At 42.7% G+C, this 15774-nt stretch overlaps 1 protein-coding gene across 3 annotated transcripts in view; it reads right to left on the bottom strand.

The window, feature by feature from the left end:
• The window catches only part of LOC119460681 (glycerol-3-phosphate acyltransferase 4), a 36715-nt gene that overhangs the window by 11739 nt on the left and 9202 nt on the right, over positions 1-15774 (bottom strand). For all 3 annotated transcript variants that reach the window (XM_049666798.1, XM_049666793.1, XM_037721732.2), the window contains 5 exons: positions 15611-15700; positions 9525-9618; positions 9347-9462; positions 9222-9277; positions 8374-8588 (listed from right to left, as the gene is read on the bottom strand). In XM_049666798.1, coding sequence (XP_049522755.1) covers positions 8374-8588; positions 9222-9277; positions 9347-9462; positions 9525-9618; positions 15611-15700 — 571 coding nt within the window. The remainder of the gene's footprint in view (positions 1-8373; positions 8589-9221; positions 9278-9346; positions 9463-9524; positions 9619-15610; positions 15701-15774) is intronic.

Consider the following 15774-nt stretch of genomic DNA (forward strand, 5'->3'; position numbering starts at 1 on the left):
ACTTCACTACTACAGCCATTAGTCTAGCCCATCCATAGGTGGAAAGTTTTCATTTTTCAGGGGGGAGGGGGGGGGGGGGGGCTGAGGCCCGACCAGGTTTCCGAAGCCTACCCATATATATATACCCTCTGCTAACAATTTTCTATTTCTAGCTTTATGGCGAAAACTATTATACCTACACTCCAGGCAAATTTCTGCGGTTGTCGTCGCCGTGATGTTCCACATTAAATCCAAAAGCCATATACATGAGCGACCCATACCCTCTGGGTGCAGGAAAAAGCACGTAACAGTGAGCCAAAAAGGATGGCGGCTTGATGGACATTATCTTCACACGCGCTCAATATTCGGGTTAGTTGTCACGTAATCAAACGTTAATGGGAAGGAGAACACGCGTCTTCTCCTCTAGCTCTGCCGTATAGCTGTGAATGAATGTGCGCGGCTGACGCTTATGGGGCCCGCGTGCCATACCTAATTGTTGGTGTGGGTGCAATGATAAAGGGCGACCAGGGATGGCTGCTAACTGCGTGCGCGCTGTCTTCCTTGCCAGGCTGTCTTTCTGCGCCCCTAGTGTTGCAGAGTTAAGAGACAGAGGTCATCGCAGATCACTCACAGAGGCCGTCAGTAGTGGACATAAAAATAGGCAGATAATGATGATGAATCTCATTTTTAGAGTTGCAGTCAATCGCGCGGCTGTACGAACCGTTCGCCTCCGCTGCCGGCGTTCTTCACAATGCTTGCGTTGTGAAAGCGAGTGCTCGAGGTCATCCAGTGAGGTATTTACAGGTTTACATGGACGGAGCTTACTATGTCCACTATGTTCACTATGCTTAATATTTTAATTTTAGGTGAATGTTTACTACAATTTATATGGCCACTATAACTAACGTATAGACTCGTGTAAGGGCCACACTTTTCTGTCACGATTTTGGCGAGCCTTTCATGGTACCGGGCCATTTGACCTCATTTTTCCAACTACGAGTACGAAATCCGCCGTAAACCTCTGCGATTGCCTCCTCTCGACATCTAGTAGCGACACGCGAAAGTACGCTGCGCGCGACAATTCGCTGTTGAGCCCGATCAGAATCAGCGCACGGAACACGATCGCTTCACGGTTGGATGTCTTTTTTTAAATATTGGCTGTCAAGTTGGGGGTATGGCCCTTACACGGGTGCAATCCTTACACAGATTTACACGGTACTAATCTCCCTTTGTGTAATTGTCTTCTACTTCGCTATCACTAATACTGCTTCGCCTTCCCGGCCAAACTGCAATTTTTTTTTTTTTCTTTTAGTACTTTGAGTCCGTGTATAGGTGCTGCTGCGCATGACTTCTAGACTAGACTGCTATTTATTCTGATTTCGAGTGAATCCGGCTTGGCATCGTTTCGCCTACTGATTGAATTCTATATACAAGGTGTTTCAGCGAACAGTTTCCAAAATTTTAAAAGGTGGCCTGTCGCAGATAGTACAACTCTAGTTCATGAGCTCGTCGACTCAAAGAGGCAGGCATTACTTGCACGAAATATTGAAATGCATAATTGATTAATTCACAAAATTAACCAATTAATTTTTTAGCTAATTATCTTATGGCCCATGTTGCAATTTACAAATTCTAGCCGTGGAGTGCCGATCTACTCTGAACTAAATCTCAGGCTGACACCAGTGTCGAGATAATAATTCTCTTTGCGGAGAAGTACATTGGCGTGCCAGTCACTTTCTCAACAAAACGTCGTTTTATGCATCAAAGCACAAAAGTATGAAAAGAATAAATTATGGGATTTTACGTGCCAAAACCACGATATGATTATGAGGCACGCCGTAGTGGAGGACTCTGGAATAATTTAGACCGCCTGGGGTTCTTTAACGTGCACCTAAATCTAAGTATACGGGTGTTCTAGTATTTCTCCCCATCGAAATGCAACCACCGTGGCCGTGATTTGATCCCGCGACCTCATGCTTAGCAGTCCAACACCATAGCCACTAAACAACCACGGCGGGTAAGCGCAAAAGTAACTGGAACGCCAATGTATTTCTCCACAATGTTCGGGAATATCTCAAAACTGGTGCCATCCTGAGAATTAGTTCTAGTGCATCTGCCTTGCGAATTCCACAGCTAAAATTTGTAAATTGCAACACATTAATATGTTAAAAACCTAATTGGTGATTTTTTGAATTAGTCAATTATGCATTTCAATTTTTTATGCAAGTAATGTCCACCTCTTTGAGTAGACCAGCTCATGAACTAGAATTGTGCTATCTGCCACAGGCAACCTTTAAAAAATTTTTGAAAGTGTTTGCTGAAACACCGCGTATTTATGGCCTCTGCATGCATGAGGCGATGCTTCCATCCCTAATGCGTAAATAATTAGAAGAGTTTTTTTTTTCTTTTATTTTGTCGCCTGTCGTTACCATTGCCTACTGGAAAGAGAATCAATATTGAGACACATATCACTCACGTGCTTTTCACACGCCGTTGATAGAAAAATCTGCCGAAGGGGTCACTGAAGTCTGCAGGTTTTTTTTAGGGTCAAAAAAGCACGCAAAGTAATTTGAAGTGAGGTGAACATAAATCAACATATTCATTCTCTAGGTATAAGCTACCCATTTAGTTGGCTACCTCCTCATTAAAAAATATAATAAACTTTGCCCTTTGTATATATTTAAATATATTGTGTCTGTACGTGGTGTTCACAGCGGAAATTTTTTTTAAAATGTTAAAGTGAGGAAACACGGATGAGGTAGCCGCCGCTGGTGCTTCTAATGCGCTTGTCCTCCTATTGTCAGGATTTGCCGAAGTAAAGCGGAAGTATAAATTAAAAGCCGTGCACGTCCGCGACAACAATGGTGCCATGAGCTTTTAGCCACACCAAAAGTGAAAATGTGGAGGCAACGCAAGAGAATCCTCAAATTATGTGGGTAACAGAACTCCGGTAATGACATTGTAAAGGCCGGGGGGGGAGTGGGCTACAGATCTCCGGGGGGGTGGGAGGCTCAGCCCCCCCTCCCCCTCCCCCCCGGGAAAATTCCGGAGGGGGCTCGAGCCCCGGAGCCCCCCCCCCCCCCGTAGTCGGCGCCTATGAGCCCATACATGTGATCACATGATCAAGTGCTAACGAGGCCTACTGATATGAACATATTAATGACTAGTTTTCCCGTGACGACTTGTCACCAACCATCCTTGCTTTTGGCAAATTTTCATCGGCAAATTTTCATCACAGCCTTACTGCTAAGCCTAACCAGGGCTGCTTCATTATGAGTCGCCAACAAAGGTCGAACGAGAAGAAGGGAAACAGGAGCTCGATGTTTGTTAATCACGACTATCTAAAGCCAACAGGCAATGAAGCCAAGGAACGCATTGGGGTAATTAGCTTTGGTTGAAACTGAAATGTAGAAAATAATGAAGAATAGGGAAATGAAAGTAGACGAAACTTGTCGCTGGTGCGGTCCACACCCACAATATTCGCATTATGCGTGCAACGCACTACTGATCGTGTTACAGCGACGGCCATCAATCCGGCCACTAACCTGGGTATTTATTTGCAGTTTGGTGCCGATCAACGCGGCGTCAAATTTTTTCACAGCTGCCATGCTGCAGCATCGCAAACACGGTGCCGCAAAACAAGCCTGATGTCACAAACAATGCTGCAAACAAGCATCGAAATGTCCGAAAAATCTAGCATCACACCGTGCAGCATCCCAAAATTTCTGCTGCATCATACATTGGTTCTAATGGTAGACGGGAGTGCTGTGGCGAAGTCAGATTAATCACAGTCTGCAAAATCAGTCAGTGACTGTATTTGACATTTTTGCTACCACAAAACATATTTTCAGCCACGGGCAACAAAAAATTTGCTTTGCTATAACCAATACTATGTCAGATACTGCATTGCCTGCTTTGTTACAGCACGTGAATGCTCACTTAACACGGCCAACTAAAAATTAAACCTAGTTCAGTACACATGTGCTCATTATACTGAGATTTGACTGTAAATCCCCTTCACTGAATTTGCTTGTATGTGAGCGAGGGTCAATCAGAAATGGGGCTCAATAGGTGGCGGGATTCACTTGTGATTCAATCGCTGGTACATAGCATGGCCCAGTTGCTAATTCTTTGCATAACACTGATTCCAACAGTATGTGGGATCTCAATAAATTTTTGTTCTTATTTCTGTGTAATACACCACATTCAACCATTCCATTGATTGATTGCAAACATTAAAGGGGGGGGGGTGCATAAGCATGGTAACAGGTAAGCTGGGGAAGAAGTGAAAACAGGTACACAGGGATTCCTCAGGAATACACGTACAAAGGTGGGTAGTTTCTGAACGCCAATTACCCCTAAAACAAACCAAATAACACAATGGTGAAATTGAAGCCCCAATTTCAGATATAGTCTGATTTCTGGAACCAAAAAGACAATGCATGAACTCGGCAGTGCATGGCACCAGGTAGACATGTGAATCCCGTGAGTGATGATTGATGGGGTTTAATGTCCCAAAGAAACACAGGGGCTATGAGATGCAGTAGTGGAAAGCTCCAGAAAAATTTTGATTTGAACATTTTACATTCAGCCCCAATCGGAATGTGGATTCCACAGCCAGAAATCACCCTTGCGCTCAGCAGCAGCGCATCATGGCCACCGCAGTGGCTGGATGGGTGTATCCCAAAATGCCACGCAACTTCCCTTAGCATGCCGGGAAGAGTTTCTTGCTGCTGCAGCACCCACATTTACTAGCACTGACCTGAACAGTGACAACCTCGAGCAGTGATAGCATCACTTGAAAATTTGAACAAATGCATTTCACTGCCCTTTCCTGGTGCACATTCAGATAGGTATTATATGTCATCGCCAGAACCTATTTGTGTTTGCCCTTTGGATTTGTTGCCTTTATATTTCAAAACGTCACCAAGGTACAACGATACATGCCTCGCATGCAAAGACACAAGCAGATTCACTGGGCTGGGTAGGAGAGGTTCTGGATTCTGTGTCACTTCAGATAACAAGTAAAAGCAATTTTTCTTCACTTTTTTTTCTGTGCAGGTCCTGTGTTGGAAAGATTGATTTTTTGCTAGCTTTTTGGTACACATTCACCCGCATTTCAAATATTAAGATTTGTATCAAGCCTTTCCTACATCTACACCATTAGAAACGAGCTTTCTAAGCTGTGAGCAAAGTTACAGTGCACTGTGCCATTAATTTGGCCACATAGTGTTTTTCAATGTGCACCTGAACACTGCAGCTAAGTATCTTTCGTTAGTCCTAGAAGTCAGGATATATCTATGAAACAGCACCAAGTTAAAAAAAAAAATTGTGGGGCTTTACATGCCAGAACCACGATTTGATTGAGGCACACGGTAGTGAGAAACTCAGGATTAATTTTGACCATCTGGGATTCTTTAACATGCACTCAATGCACAGTACACGAGCATGTTTTCATTTCACCCTCACCAAAATGGGGCCACCGCTGTCGGGATTTGATCCCACAGCCTCGCACAGCACGAAGTCATCATTGATACTATCTTGGTAACAAGACATGAAGCAAGTAGCCCCATTTGCTGGGGATGGGTTAATTGAACAATGCAGCATGAAAAGTCAACAGGTATGAATCATGTGGCTGCCACTTAGGAGGCTGCCACCAATGCTAAGCACTCCTTGCATGTGTTAGCACATGGCAGCTAATTCACAAAATAGCAGCAGCCCACAATACGCAATGCTGGCTTTACACTTTGTGCATGCACTGTGTGGTCTAATTTTTCTTTGTTGTTGAAAATTGACATTTTATGCTATAAAACTATTTACCTTCTTTAATTACTTGAAGACAGGTGATGCAAACATAGGTATATATGTAAACGTATTCAAATGAAATTTTCAGAACAAAAAACAGTGATTTGCTTCCTGAACGGACACTGAAGAGTTTTAGCAAAACAAAGACTTATTCGCATAGAAGTCTAAGAGCAACACTGACGCTGGCATCCTGCGATCAACCATAGCGGGCCAGAAGTGTACGACACTTCTCTTGAAAAATGCACAAAAATATGTCCATTACGATTAAACTCTTTCCTTACCAGGGCACTAGGCATCGATCATCAGTGACCGAAGTTTTGAGCGCCTATTTAAAAAAAAAAAGACGCTGCGCGCCTGACTCGTAGCGCCATCTAGGTGATTGTATACAAAGTAGAGTTTTCATTTCTGCGCGGTTCACATTTTTACCGCGTGGCGGAGATTTTTAAAGGGTGCGCAAGCTCAAAGGTTGAGCGACGTGATGCCGTCAACATCCAGTGCAGCGCGTGCTCGAAAGAAAGCAGTTTCGCTTGATGCCAACGATTCTAGAAGCGATCTTTTGGACTTTTCAAACAGTGATAACTCCGACATCGATGTTGCGTCATCGGAGTTTAGTTCAGATGAGGAAACTTCAGCAGATTAAAAAAAAAAAAGTTAAATTATGGGGTTTTACGTGCCAAAACCAGTTCTGATTATGAGGCACGCCGTAGTGGGGGACTCCGGAAATTTGGACCACCTGGGGTTCTTTAACGTGCACCTAAATCTAAGTACACGGGTGTTTTCGCATTTCGCCCCCATCGAAATGCGGCCGCCGTGGCCGGGATTCGATCCCGTGACCTCGTGCTCAGCAGCCCAACACCATTGCTACTGAGCAACCACGGCGGGTGAAACTTCAGCAGATCTCTGCTGAAGTTTCCTCATCTGAACTTAACGATAAACTAACATCAGCTGTTACACGCCGGCAAGTTTCGTTTTTGCCTCCCGTTTTGTTTACTGATATCTACAGCCGGTTCAGTTGCACTGTTGGTGTCTAAACTATTTTCTTTATTTATGGTATGTCCCCTTCATTTGGACAAGACGTGCTGCCGCCAGTTTCGGCCCTAAAGAGATCCGGGCATTGACCTCGGGATGACGCTCCGTAGGGGTTTGAAGTGACTGGCAAGAGCTCTCGATTTTTTTCGCCTGTCCTTTACGACGAAGGTCGTTCATGCTATATGTATAAACACCAACAAATATGCACAGACGCATATCCTTGACAAACCAACATAGAGAATTTTTTTCTCTGAAGATATAAGTCTATCATTAAGAAAGTTTGCCGTGAATTTCATTATTTGTGTTTGGTAATTTTTATTACATATATTGTAATTACTGTTTCTTTTCTGAAATGTACTTTTGCAATGTGCATTTAGCACTCATGTTTTTGTATATAATATTATGCTGTAAATTAATTTTTTTCTTGAAAAAAATATCGTACGTAGGACCAACCAGGAACTTAAATGTTTCACTATGTGTCATGTAATTTTTCTCAACTCAAAGAGTACTTTATCTATGGGTATAATTCTTTAAAGAAATGTTGCCAAGGGATATATCAACAATTTGTATATTTTGGAATTTCTCAAAAACATTTCTTGCCAGAGTTGTTACTTCTTACTGCAATTTTTTTTCTGAAAATGTTTTTTTCTTGTTTAAGAATTTTTTATGCAAATAAAATTTCTTGTATTCTTTTAAAATAAATATTATTTGAAAGCACATTCATTTACCTTCACTTTTATATACTGCATGACACTGTCAACTTATTGGCTATTGCACAAAAAATTCCTAACTCAAACATACAAAAAACAGCCAGTTTCCCCGTGGGAAGGAAAGAGTTAAGCGACTGCTAACACATTTAAGCGAGAAGATGAGCAGACTATGGTAGTCAATGCAATAAATGTTCTGTGCACGTAAGTTACACAGTGCCACAAAGATGTCCTCGACAGACAGGGCTGCTCTGCTCAGTCTACAAAGTCTACATCTTCCAGTAATATGCATGCCATTAAGTTCTAGTGGCTAGCGTATTATAAATAACCATGTTAAAAATTTCAATTAGGAAATCTTGGTGAATATATACAGCCACATTTGCTAGAGGAACATAAGCAAGGCAGAGCTTCCGCAGAGCAAGAGCGAGGCCCACAATGTTTGTTTGTGGTGTGTTAAGTTAATTTCAATCGGCAGATCAAGTCATAATATAGTATCAGACTACACAAAACATTTTTCCACACATAAAAATGTTAAGAGCATGCAGAGTGTTCTAATGTGACTTGCTCCAATGCGTGCTTTGCGCACATTCCAAAAGGCGGATCAACCTTGTAACACCTTGCATGTTTTTGTTCGCACAAGGAGCAAAGCACTAAGCAATGACATTGGCGACTCTCCCACACAATCCCGTGACCACCTGTGACCCAACTTTCTGCATTTAGAAGGTGCTGACAACAGATGGTGCCACGGTAAATCCTTATGCCTATATTTTACTCAAGTCAAATTGCTCAGCACATGAAGAAGCAAGAAGACTTTCCTGGAACTTTATAGTCGAGGAAGCAAAACACTACTTACTCTTTTTTTCATGGGTGGCAAGTACCACACGTCGCATACTATGGCCCATGATGACATCATCATAGCCAGATAGTGGATGTAGTTCTGCTTGCTACTGTTCCAGAAGGCATCCCCAAATCTTGCATCATACTTGATAGCAGCTGGGTAGATGGTGCCACCAACCTCAAAGCTGCCCTTCTTGAACTGCATCACTGATGTGTTGTTGATGCACGTGCCTACAGCAGAAGTTATATACCTTATTCATCTACTGCTACCATCCAGTACGAAATTTGACAGCCTTCTTGTGCATGCAACTGCTTTCAGGTAAAGTGCATTACAAAAGTGCTTTCAAAAGTGTAGCTGGCCATTCACTCAATAGTTGTTTGTTAGTGTAATTTTACTAAACCACCGCAAGATTTGATCACACTAAAATATAGCCAATGCGCCACCATGGCAGTTTGAAATTTTAGTTGCGGCCATATAAAGAGAGGTAATAACTGAAAATACTTGCACTTGCTAGTGGCAGCTTTCAATAATGTCATAATATGTGATGGAAATCCTCGCATGATCAAAGGAGCTTTGTGCATCTTGGGGCGGGGCAGCAGTGGTGGACAACATAGCCGTAACAGCAGCAGCAAAAGTTTTAAAACTTTCATAAAGCAACATTTTTGTACTCAAAAACACATAGCCCACTCACCGTGATTCAAGCAGTAATATTGAAGCCCTCCACCTCTACTACCACCTGCCCTTACTACATAGACAAGTCTTTCAAAAAACGTTAAAACTTTCACAAATAGATTTGTGCATGCAAAATTCACACACAAACAAACACAACACAGACTCTGCCAAAAAGACAAATTCAGTAGTACCTTCAGGAAATATGAGAATGGGGAGCTTCATAGGATCTTCAACATGCTCTCTGAGTCTGCAAAACAAAGATGTAGACATGGTTATTCTTTTGACAAAACAAGCGCTCATCCAAAAAGTAGTTTACCTCTTGGCAACTGCCTGCCTGTCCTTGATCTCAGCTCGCTCAAACCAGATGTGCGAGGTTGCCTTGTTGAGTGCTGTCTGAATAACACCTATGAAACCACCTTGGGTCTGGCCCACCTGTATGCAAAGCAGGTTATTATACAGCTGCCACTTACAAAAATACTACCACACTTCCTTACCAATGCATAACAATTGTCGCTCGCCAGCATAGCCACATCAATGGGGGAAGTATGATTTGCAACACAGATGCCACCAGGCTTGGCACGGTTTTCTCTGAAATAGTCATTCTACAGATGAGCATCATTCAAGAAGGCAACAAGACTTCACATGAAAGGACCATGAAAGCTACTTTTATTATTATCCACCTGCGGGCAAGGAACATACAGGATAAAGCAATCTCTACAGGTTTCGCTGAACTGCTAGGTATAACGTTGGCTCGCACTAAAAGAACAACAGACCTCTTTTCATTTCTCCACACATTTATTCTATAAAAGAAACCCTAAAAGGCAGTGTTCCTCAAATTCCGGCCCAGTGAATAATCCAACGCAATTCACGAGGATCACTCTAAAGACATGCCACTCACGTGCACTGAGCATCTAAAGTGTAAACTAGACATCTGGTCAAACATTCCATGATGATCTGCCTATGTGAAGTTGGTTTCATTATACAGGGTGTTTCAACTAACACTTTCAAAAATTCTTAAAGGTTACCTGTGGCAGATAGCCCAATTCCCTTTCATGAGTTGGTCTACTCGAAGAGGCGGACATTACTTGCACAGGAAATTGACATGCATAATTGACTAATTAACAAAAATTCACTAATTAAGTTTTTAACTATTCACCTGATGGCCCATATTGCAATTTACAAATTGTAGCCGTGTAGTTCGCAAGCGGATCCACTTGGAATTAATTCTCAGGACGACACCAGTTTCGAGATATTAATTCCCTAACTTTGCGGAGAAATGCATTGGCGTTCCAGTTAGTTTCTTAACAAAACGTCGCTTTATGCATTGAAGCACAAAATTAACTGGAGAAATGCAACTTTGCGGAGAAATGCATTGGCGTTCCAGTTAGTTTCTTAACAAAACGTCGCTTTATGCATTGAAGCACAAAATTAACAGGAACGCCAATGCATTTCTCCAGATAATTTTGTGCTTCAATGCATAAAGCGACGTTTTGTTAAGAAACTAACTGGAACGCCAATGCATTTCTCCGCAAAGTTAGGGAATTAATATCTCGAAACTGGTGTCATCCATTCCAAGTGGATCCGCCTTGCGAACTCCACGGCTACAATTTGTAAATTGCAATATGGGCCATCAGGTAATAAGTTAAAAACTTAATTAGTGAATTTCTGTTGATTAGTCGATTATGCATTTGAATTTTTTGTGCAAGTAATGCCCGCCTCTTCGTGTAGACCAGATCATTGACTCGAATTGGGCTATCTGCCACAAGTAACCTTAAATAAATTGAAAGTTTTCACTGGGACACCCTGTATATTAAGGGGTGTGCGAAGAGCCCCAGTTTCTGAGACAGAATCAAATACGAATTGAATAGTGCCAGAAGTGAATAGAATATTTTTCTAATACCGTATTTACTTGCAAAATGCTCGCACTTTGTTTTTCCGGAAAATTGATGCGAAAATCGTAAAATACGGTTTTCGGTGAATAATCCGCTGCCTTGTTACAATTAATATGGGACAATTTTCACATCCTGGTTTTCACAGCAATGGAAAGTTTCTGCCACTACATTGCACATTATGCATGCTTTATTAAAAAGCATGAAGTAAGTTTTTATAACAACTAAGCAGTTTGTTAAGAAACTCAGGGATCTTCACATCATATGCAGTCATGCGTTATCATATACAAATTATAAAGCTAACCTTGTGGGCCAATGAACCTCTGCTTATATGTTCGCAGCCACACCATACATGCATGTCATCTGTGGCGACGGCAGAGCGCGAGAAAAAAAAGCCCTTTTCCTCACTCGAACGGTCACGGCAGAGGGTGCATGCCACTATTGTATAAAGTATGTTGCAATGAATCAAATTTTTCAATTAATCCAGTGAGACGACACAGGTGTTGCATCCATAAATAGTAACAAACTATACCCACCGCCTAATGCTGTGTGTTAACAGTTTATTGCGAGTTACTGTGTTTAGCCAGAAAAGTCTGGCTGTCAGAGTGACACAGCGCATTCTAGTCCACTGTAAATGGGATGAAAGTTACCGCATTTCTGCTGCAATTTCATGTATGATCGCGTACAGTCAACAACATAATGTATTCGAAAACTATTAGAAAAATAGTCCGATTTTTCAATTAACTATTTGATTCGAGGACCAAGTTGAATAAGACACCATTTGAGTATTTATGTGAAAGTTACGTATATTTGCACACCCTGACCAAATTTATTTGGGCCATATAAAGATCAGGAAACGGGGTTGATGTCAAGCAGGGTACGTATTTACGGACGACCACTTTTGGCGATATTATCGCCTTCGCGCGACGTAGTGCTTCACCAGCTCATCTGGTTTTGCTCAACCAGTCAATATAATTGCACACTGAAACTTATATTGCCGAAAGCAACTGTCTGCGAATGCATCCCCAGGACTTGCGGCTTGAATAGCAGACACCTGACAAGGGCAGCTTTACTTCCGGTGCAACAAACATCACTTTTCTTATTGGCTGCGAATTCTAAAATGGTACTCACTTCAATGAGAATGAGCCAAATTGTAATTTTTCTATAATAAAGGCTAGGCTGCAACTTGCCAATATCCACGTTGTTAGTGCCTCGTACATGTTGTCCCTGCTTTTTTTCTTTGCCCTGCTCTTACTGCACTGACCTCCCTGCCTCCTGCCTAGTGAATGTCACATTGTTTACGTGTCCATTCAATGAATCGCTCAATCAATATGTTTTCATGCGATGAGAGCCCATTCCTTATGACAGCACTGCCCTGATATCACCAACTTTGTAATGGTCACTACTGCACCAACACTGGTATAAAGCGGCAACAAAACGGCCGTAAAACAATTGGCCAATTTGGGATACTGCACACATCCTTAAGCACACTAGCAAGCTTTCTCGCAAATGCATAGTCTCCCCAAAATGTTAGATTTTCAGGAACATAAACAAAATTATTTTTTAAATTGCAAGCCAATTTTAAACACAGCACAAACACCATTAAGGGAGGATGGTAGGCACATATGGGGTGTCGGAGGTTTTTGTAATTTTCTCAAGTTGCTCCGCCAATTTTTTTTTGCAGCTGCTTAGTAAAGGCATTCCTTATTATGGATGCAAAGTTTTATTTTAAAATATTCAGAAGTATTGTATTTGTCAGCTTTTATATGAATTTTAGTACTTTCGTCAAGGAACCTTTACAAGATAACTCATGCAATTAGTGCATTGAAACTTCTGTCAAATATTGTTCAGAAAGTCAGCTTCTGAGTGGACAAAAAAATTCTATTCACACTGTAATTTGTTTAAAAATAAATTTTTCAATATTCGTATCTCCATAGATATACAATTTGGCAAGGAACATATTTTAATCTTAAGAATTTACTAAAGGTAACGTAATTGTTTTAGTTCAGTAGGTGCATCACATTAATGACAACAATTTGGAAAAATCTCGCCCCAGAATTGTTACTTGCGGAGACAATGTTCCTAATGTCAGCAAAAACAGTGTTTCCCAGAAATCGAATTTAAAACATTATATTATCGGATTTTACGTGCCAAAACCACGATCTGATTATGAGGCACGCGGTAGTGGGGTACTCCGGAGTAATTTGGACCACCTGGGGTTCTTTAACGTGCACCTAAATCTAAGTACACGGGTGTTTTCGCATTTCGCCCCCATCAAAATGCGGCCGCCGTGGTCGGGATTTGATCCCGCGACCTCGTGCTCGGCAGCCCAACACCATAGCCACTGAGCAACCACGGCGGGTCAGAAATCACATTTGAGTGTGTTCAATTGTGAACCATGAAGCCCAAAATTCATCACACATAATTTCTCACATAATTTACCATTCATTCCTCTGCAAAATTGTTCCTGGCAATTATTGTAGCTTTTTCTCTTCGGATTTTCGTTGAGAAATTGAGCGAGGCACCAGCGATCTTCATGGGGCTCACTCTCATGAGTGCGGCTTGACCATGTTGATAACGCAGTGTAGCATACAAGTTTCCACAGAATCTGCGCGTTTTCTTCAGGTTTGATTAGAAATGAGGCATTCCCGTCTTCCAAGTGTTGTATGTGAACACAACAACTCTGTTCGTATTAAAATTTATAGGGAATTTGAACTACAGAAAAAGAAATTGCTGGTGCACAAACATGCGCGTGGCCTCCAGTGAGCAATGTCATTTTCAGTGAACGTTAAAAACTTTGAAAAGATAAAATTAGTTAAAAAGCCACAAATCTCATTTGCAAAAGCAAAAAAACTAGCTTTTGTATCGCCTTTGTTCTTTTGAAGGAGGAATTGTGTCAAATCGCTGGGAAGCCAAGCCGATTTTTATAAGGTGGAGGTAACATTGGCACTACACTTGAAGCATTTCTAGTGCTCGTTTTGGCATGAAATTTAGAGGATATATTCATTAAATGTAGTACCTTTTGCTAGCAAAATGATAAAAAGACGTTTTTGAGGGCGCTTGCATACCATCCCCCCCTTTAAAAAAGGTCCTATAATTTACCATTAAAATGCACTTCCACACACATTTTTAGAACACAAGAGGAACAATGCTTTATACAGTAAAAGCTCAATGATACGAATCTCACGGGGTCACGAAAAATATTCGTATTAGCCGAAATTCGTATCATCGAAACACAATTAAAGCTACTATCGAATCTCGATAATTCGAACTCGAAGGGGCCCGAAAATTTGTTCGAATTAAAAGGACGTATTTTTGAAGTATTCGTGCACCATAGCACGATGCACGAACGGTGCGAGTCGTGAAATATCGCGGCGCGCAAGCACATAGCAAGCGCGGGCCACGAAACTGCCCACGCCGGCTAACAGTCGCTTCCCGATAACGACAGAAAACGAAGCTTCAGGGAGCGAGCGGGCGGCGCCGGCACACGGGTGCGCGCGGAGACCTTCGAAGGTGAGGGAGGAGGGCGGCAGGGAAGCGGATATGGCCGCGTCAACTCCGCCGCTTCAGTGGTTCCCCTCGCCCTCCCTCTCAACTCCCTCGTAGCTCTCTCACCTTCGACTCCGTGCGCGCCCGCCGCCGTGCTGGCGCCAGCTTATTTTAGCCGCCCCATGAAGTTTCGTTTTCTGCCGTTATCGGGAACCGAGCGTTTGCGGGCGTGGCAGTTTCGTTGGCCCGACTGTGCCTCCGCCGCTGCTTCCCTCTGCGCTGCTGCCGCAGCGTGCAAGGTCAACATGTGACTAGAAAATAGAGAAGGGTTCACTGCCATTTTATCCGCGTGGCTGAGACGTCGGCACTAGTGTGTGCTAGAATACGGTTGTCTAGAACAGCGGAAACGGCGACCTTGCAATTTAAGAGAGGGGGAAATTTCCGCCGCGGGTTCTTTTTTTTTCCCCCGTTCCTTCGCGCGCAGCATTGAGGGGTCTCTCCTGAGCTTTTGCTTTATGGCGGTGTCGGAGCAATGCCGGTCGGAGGCGCCGCCGCGTTATTTGGCGCGCTGCTAAGAGCATTGTCGGTACGCGGTATGTTCGAAGTAAGCGTGTTCGAATTAACGAGATTCGACTGTAGCTAAATTAAAGGGTCAGAGGTGAACGCACTCAGGCACATGTACGTAAAAAGCATTTATTTCTTGAAGCGCCACCGCTTCAAACTCTTCGCGCCCAGTCGCGGAGTCCGCGCTGTCCGGCGCCGCGCCTCCGCACCAAAAGAGAAGGAGAGAAAGCGCGTGACTGCGCGCTGTTCTCTTTCGCGGCCGTCGGTGGGGCGGCGTTTATTCGTATCAACCGACGCAGGCTGAAAATCGATTCGTAACAACCGTTCTCTAGCGCGTTGCAAAGTAATGGGGCTCGGCCGGGACCACAGAAAAATTCGTATCATCCGGATATTCGTATTAGCCGTGATCGTATCATCGAGCTTTTACTGTACTCCCAATCTTTTGCACAACACAATAGTTCACTTAAGTGCAAGCTAACCTGTTGTTACTAAGATATTTCTAGTGCAAGTACATGGGGAAAAAGAAAGAATAGACAAGACAAGATTGTCTCATATATTCTTTTTTCTTCCCCATGCACTGAACATCTCCCGAGTAATGGCACACCAACAATCCCATATTATCAGGATGATGAGCTCACCTGTTGTGGTATGTGACTATGGCTGACACTGCTCTCGAGAGAATCCGGAAAGTGATCAGACTGATGTGCCAATACAGGAATCGCTTCAGCCTAAAAGCAACATCAGCAGACATAAAAATCTTAAACTGGCTACAAGGTAAATTATCGTAGAAAGAAACCCTAAC

The sequence above is a fragment of the Dermacentor silvarum genome, chromosome 1 (assembly GCF_013339745.2).
Source record: "Dermacentor silvarum isolate Dsil-2018 chromosome 1, BIME_Dsil_1.4, whole genome shotgun sequence".
NCBI classification, from domain to species: Eukaryota; Metazoa; Arthropoda; class Arachnida; order Ixodida; family Ixodidae; genus Dermacentor; species Dermacentor silvarum.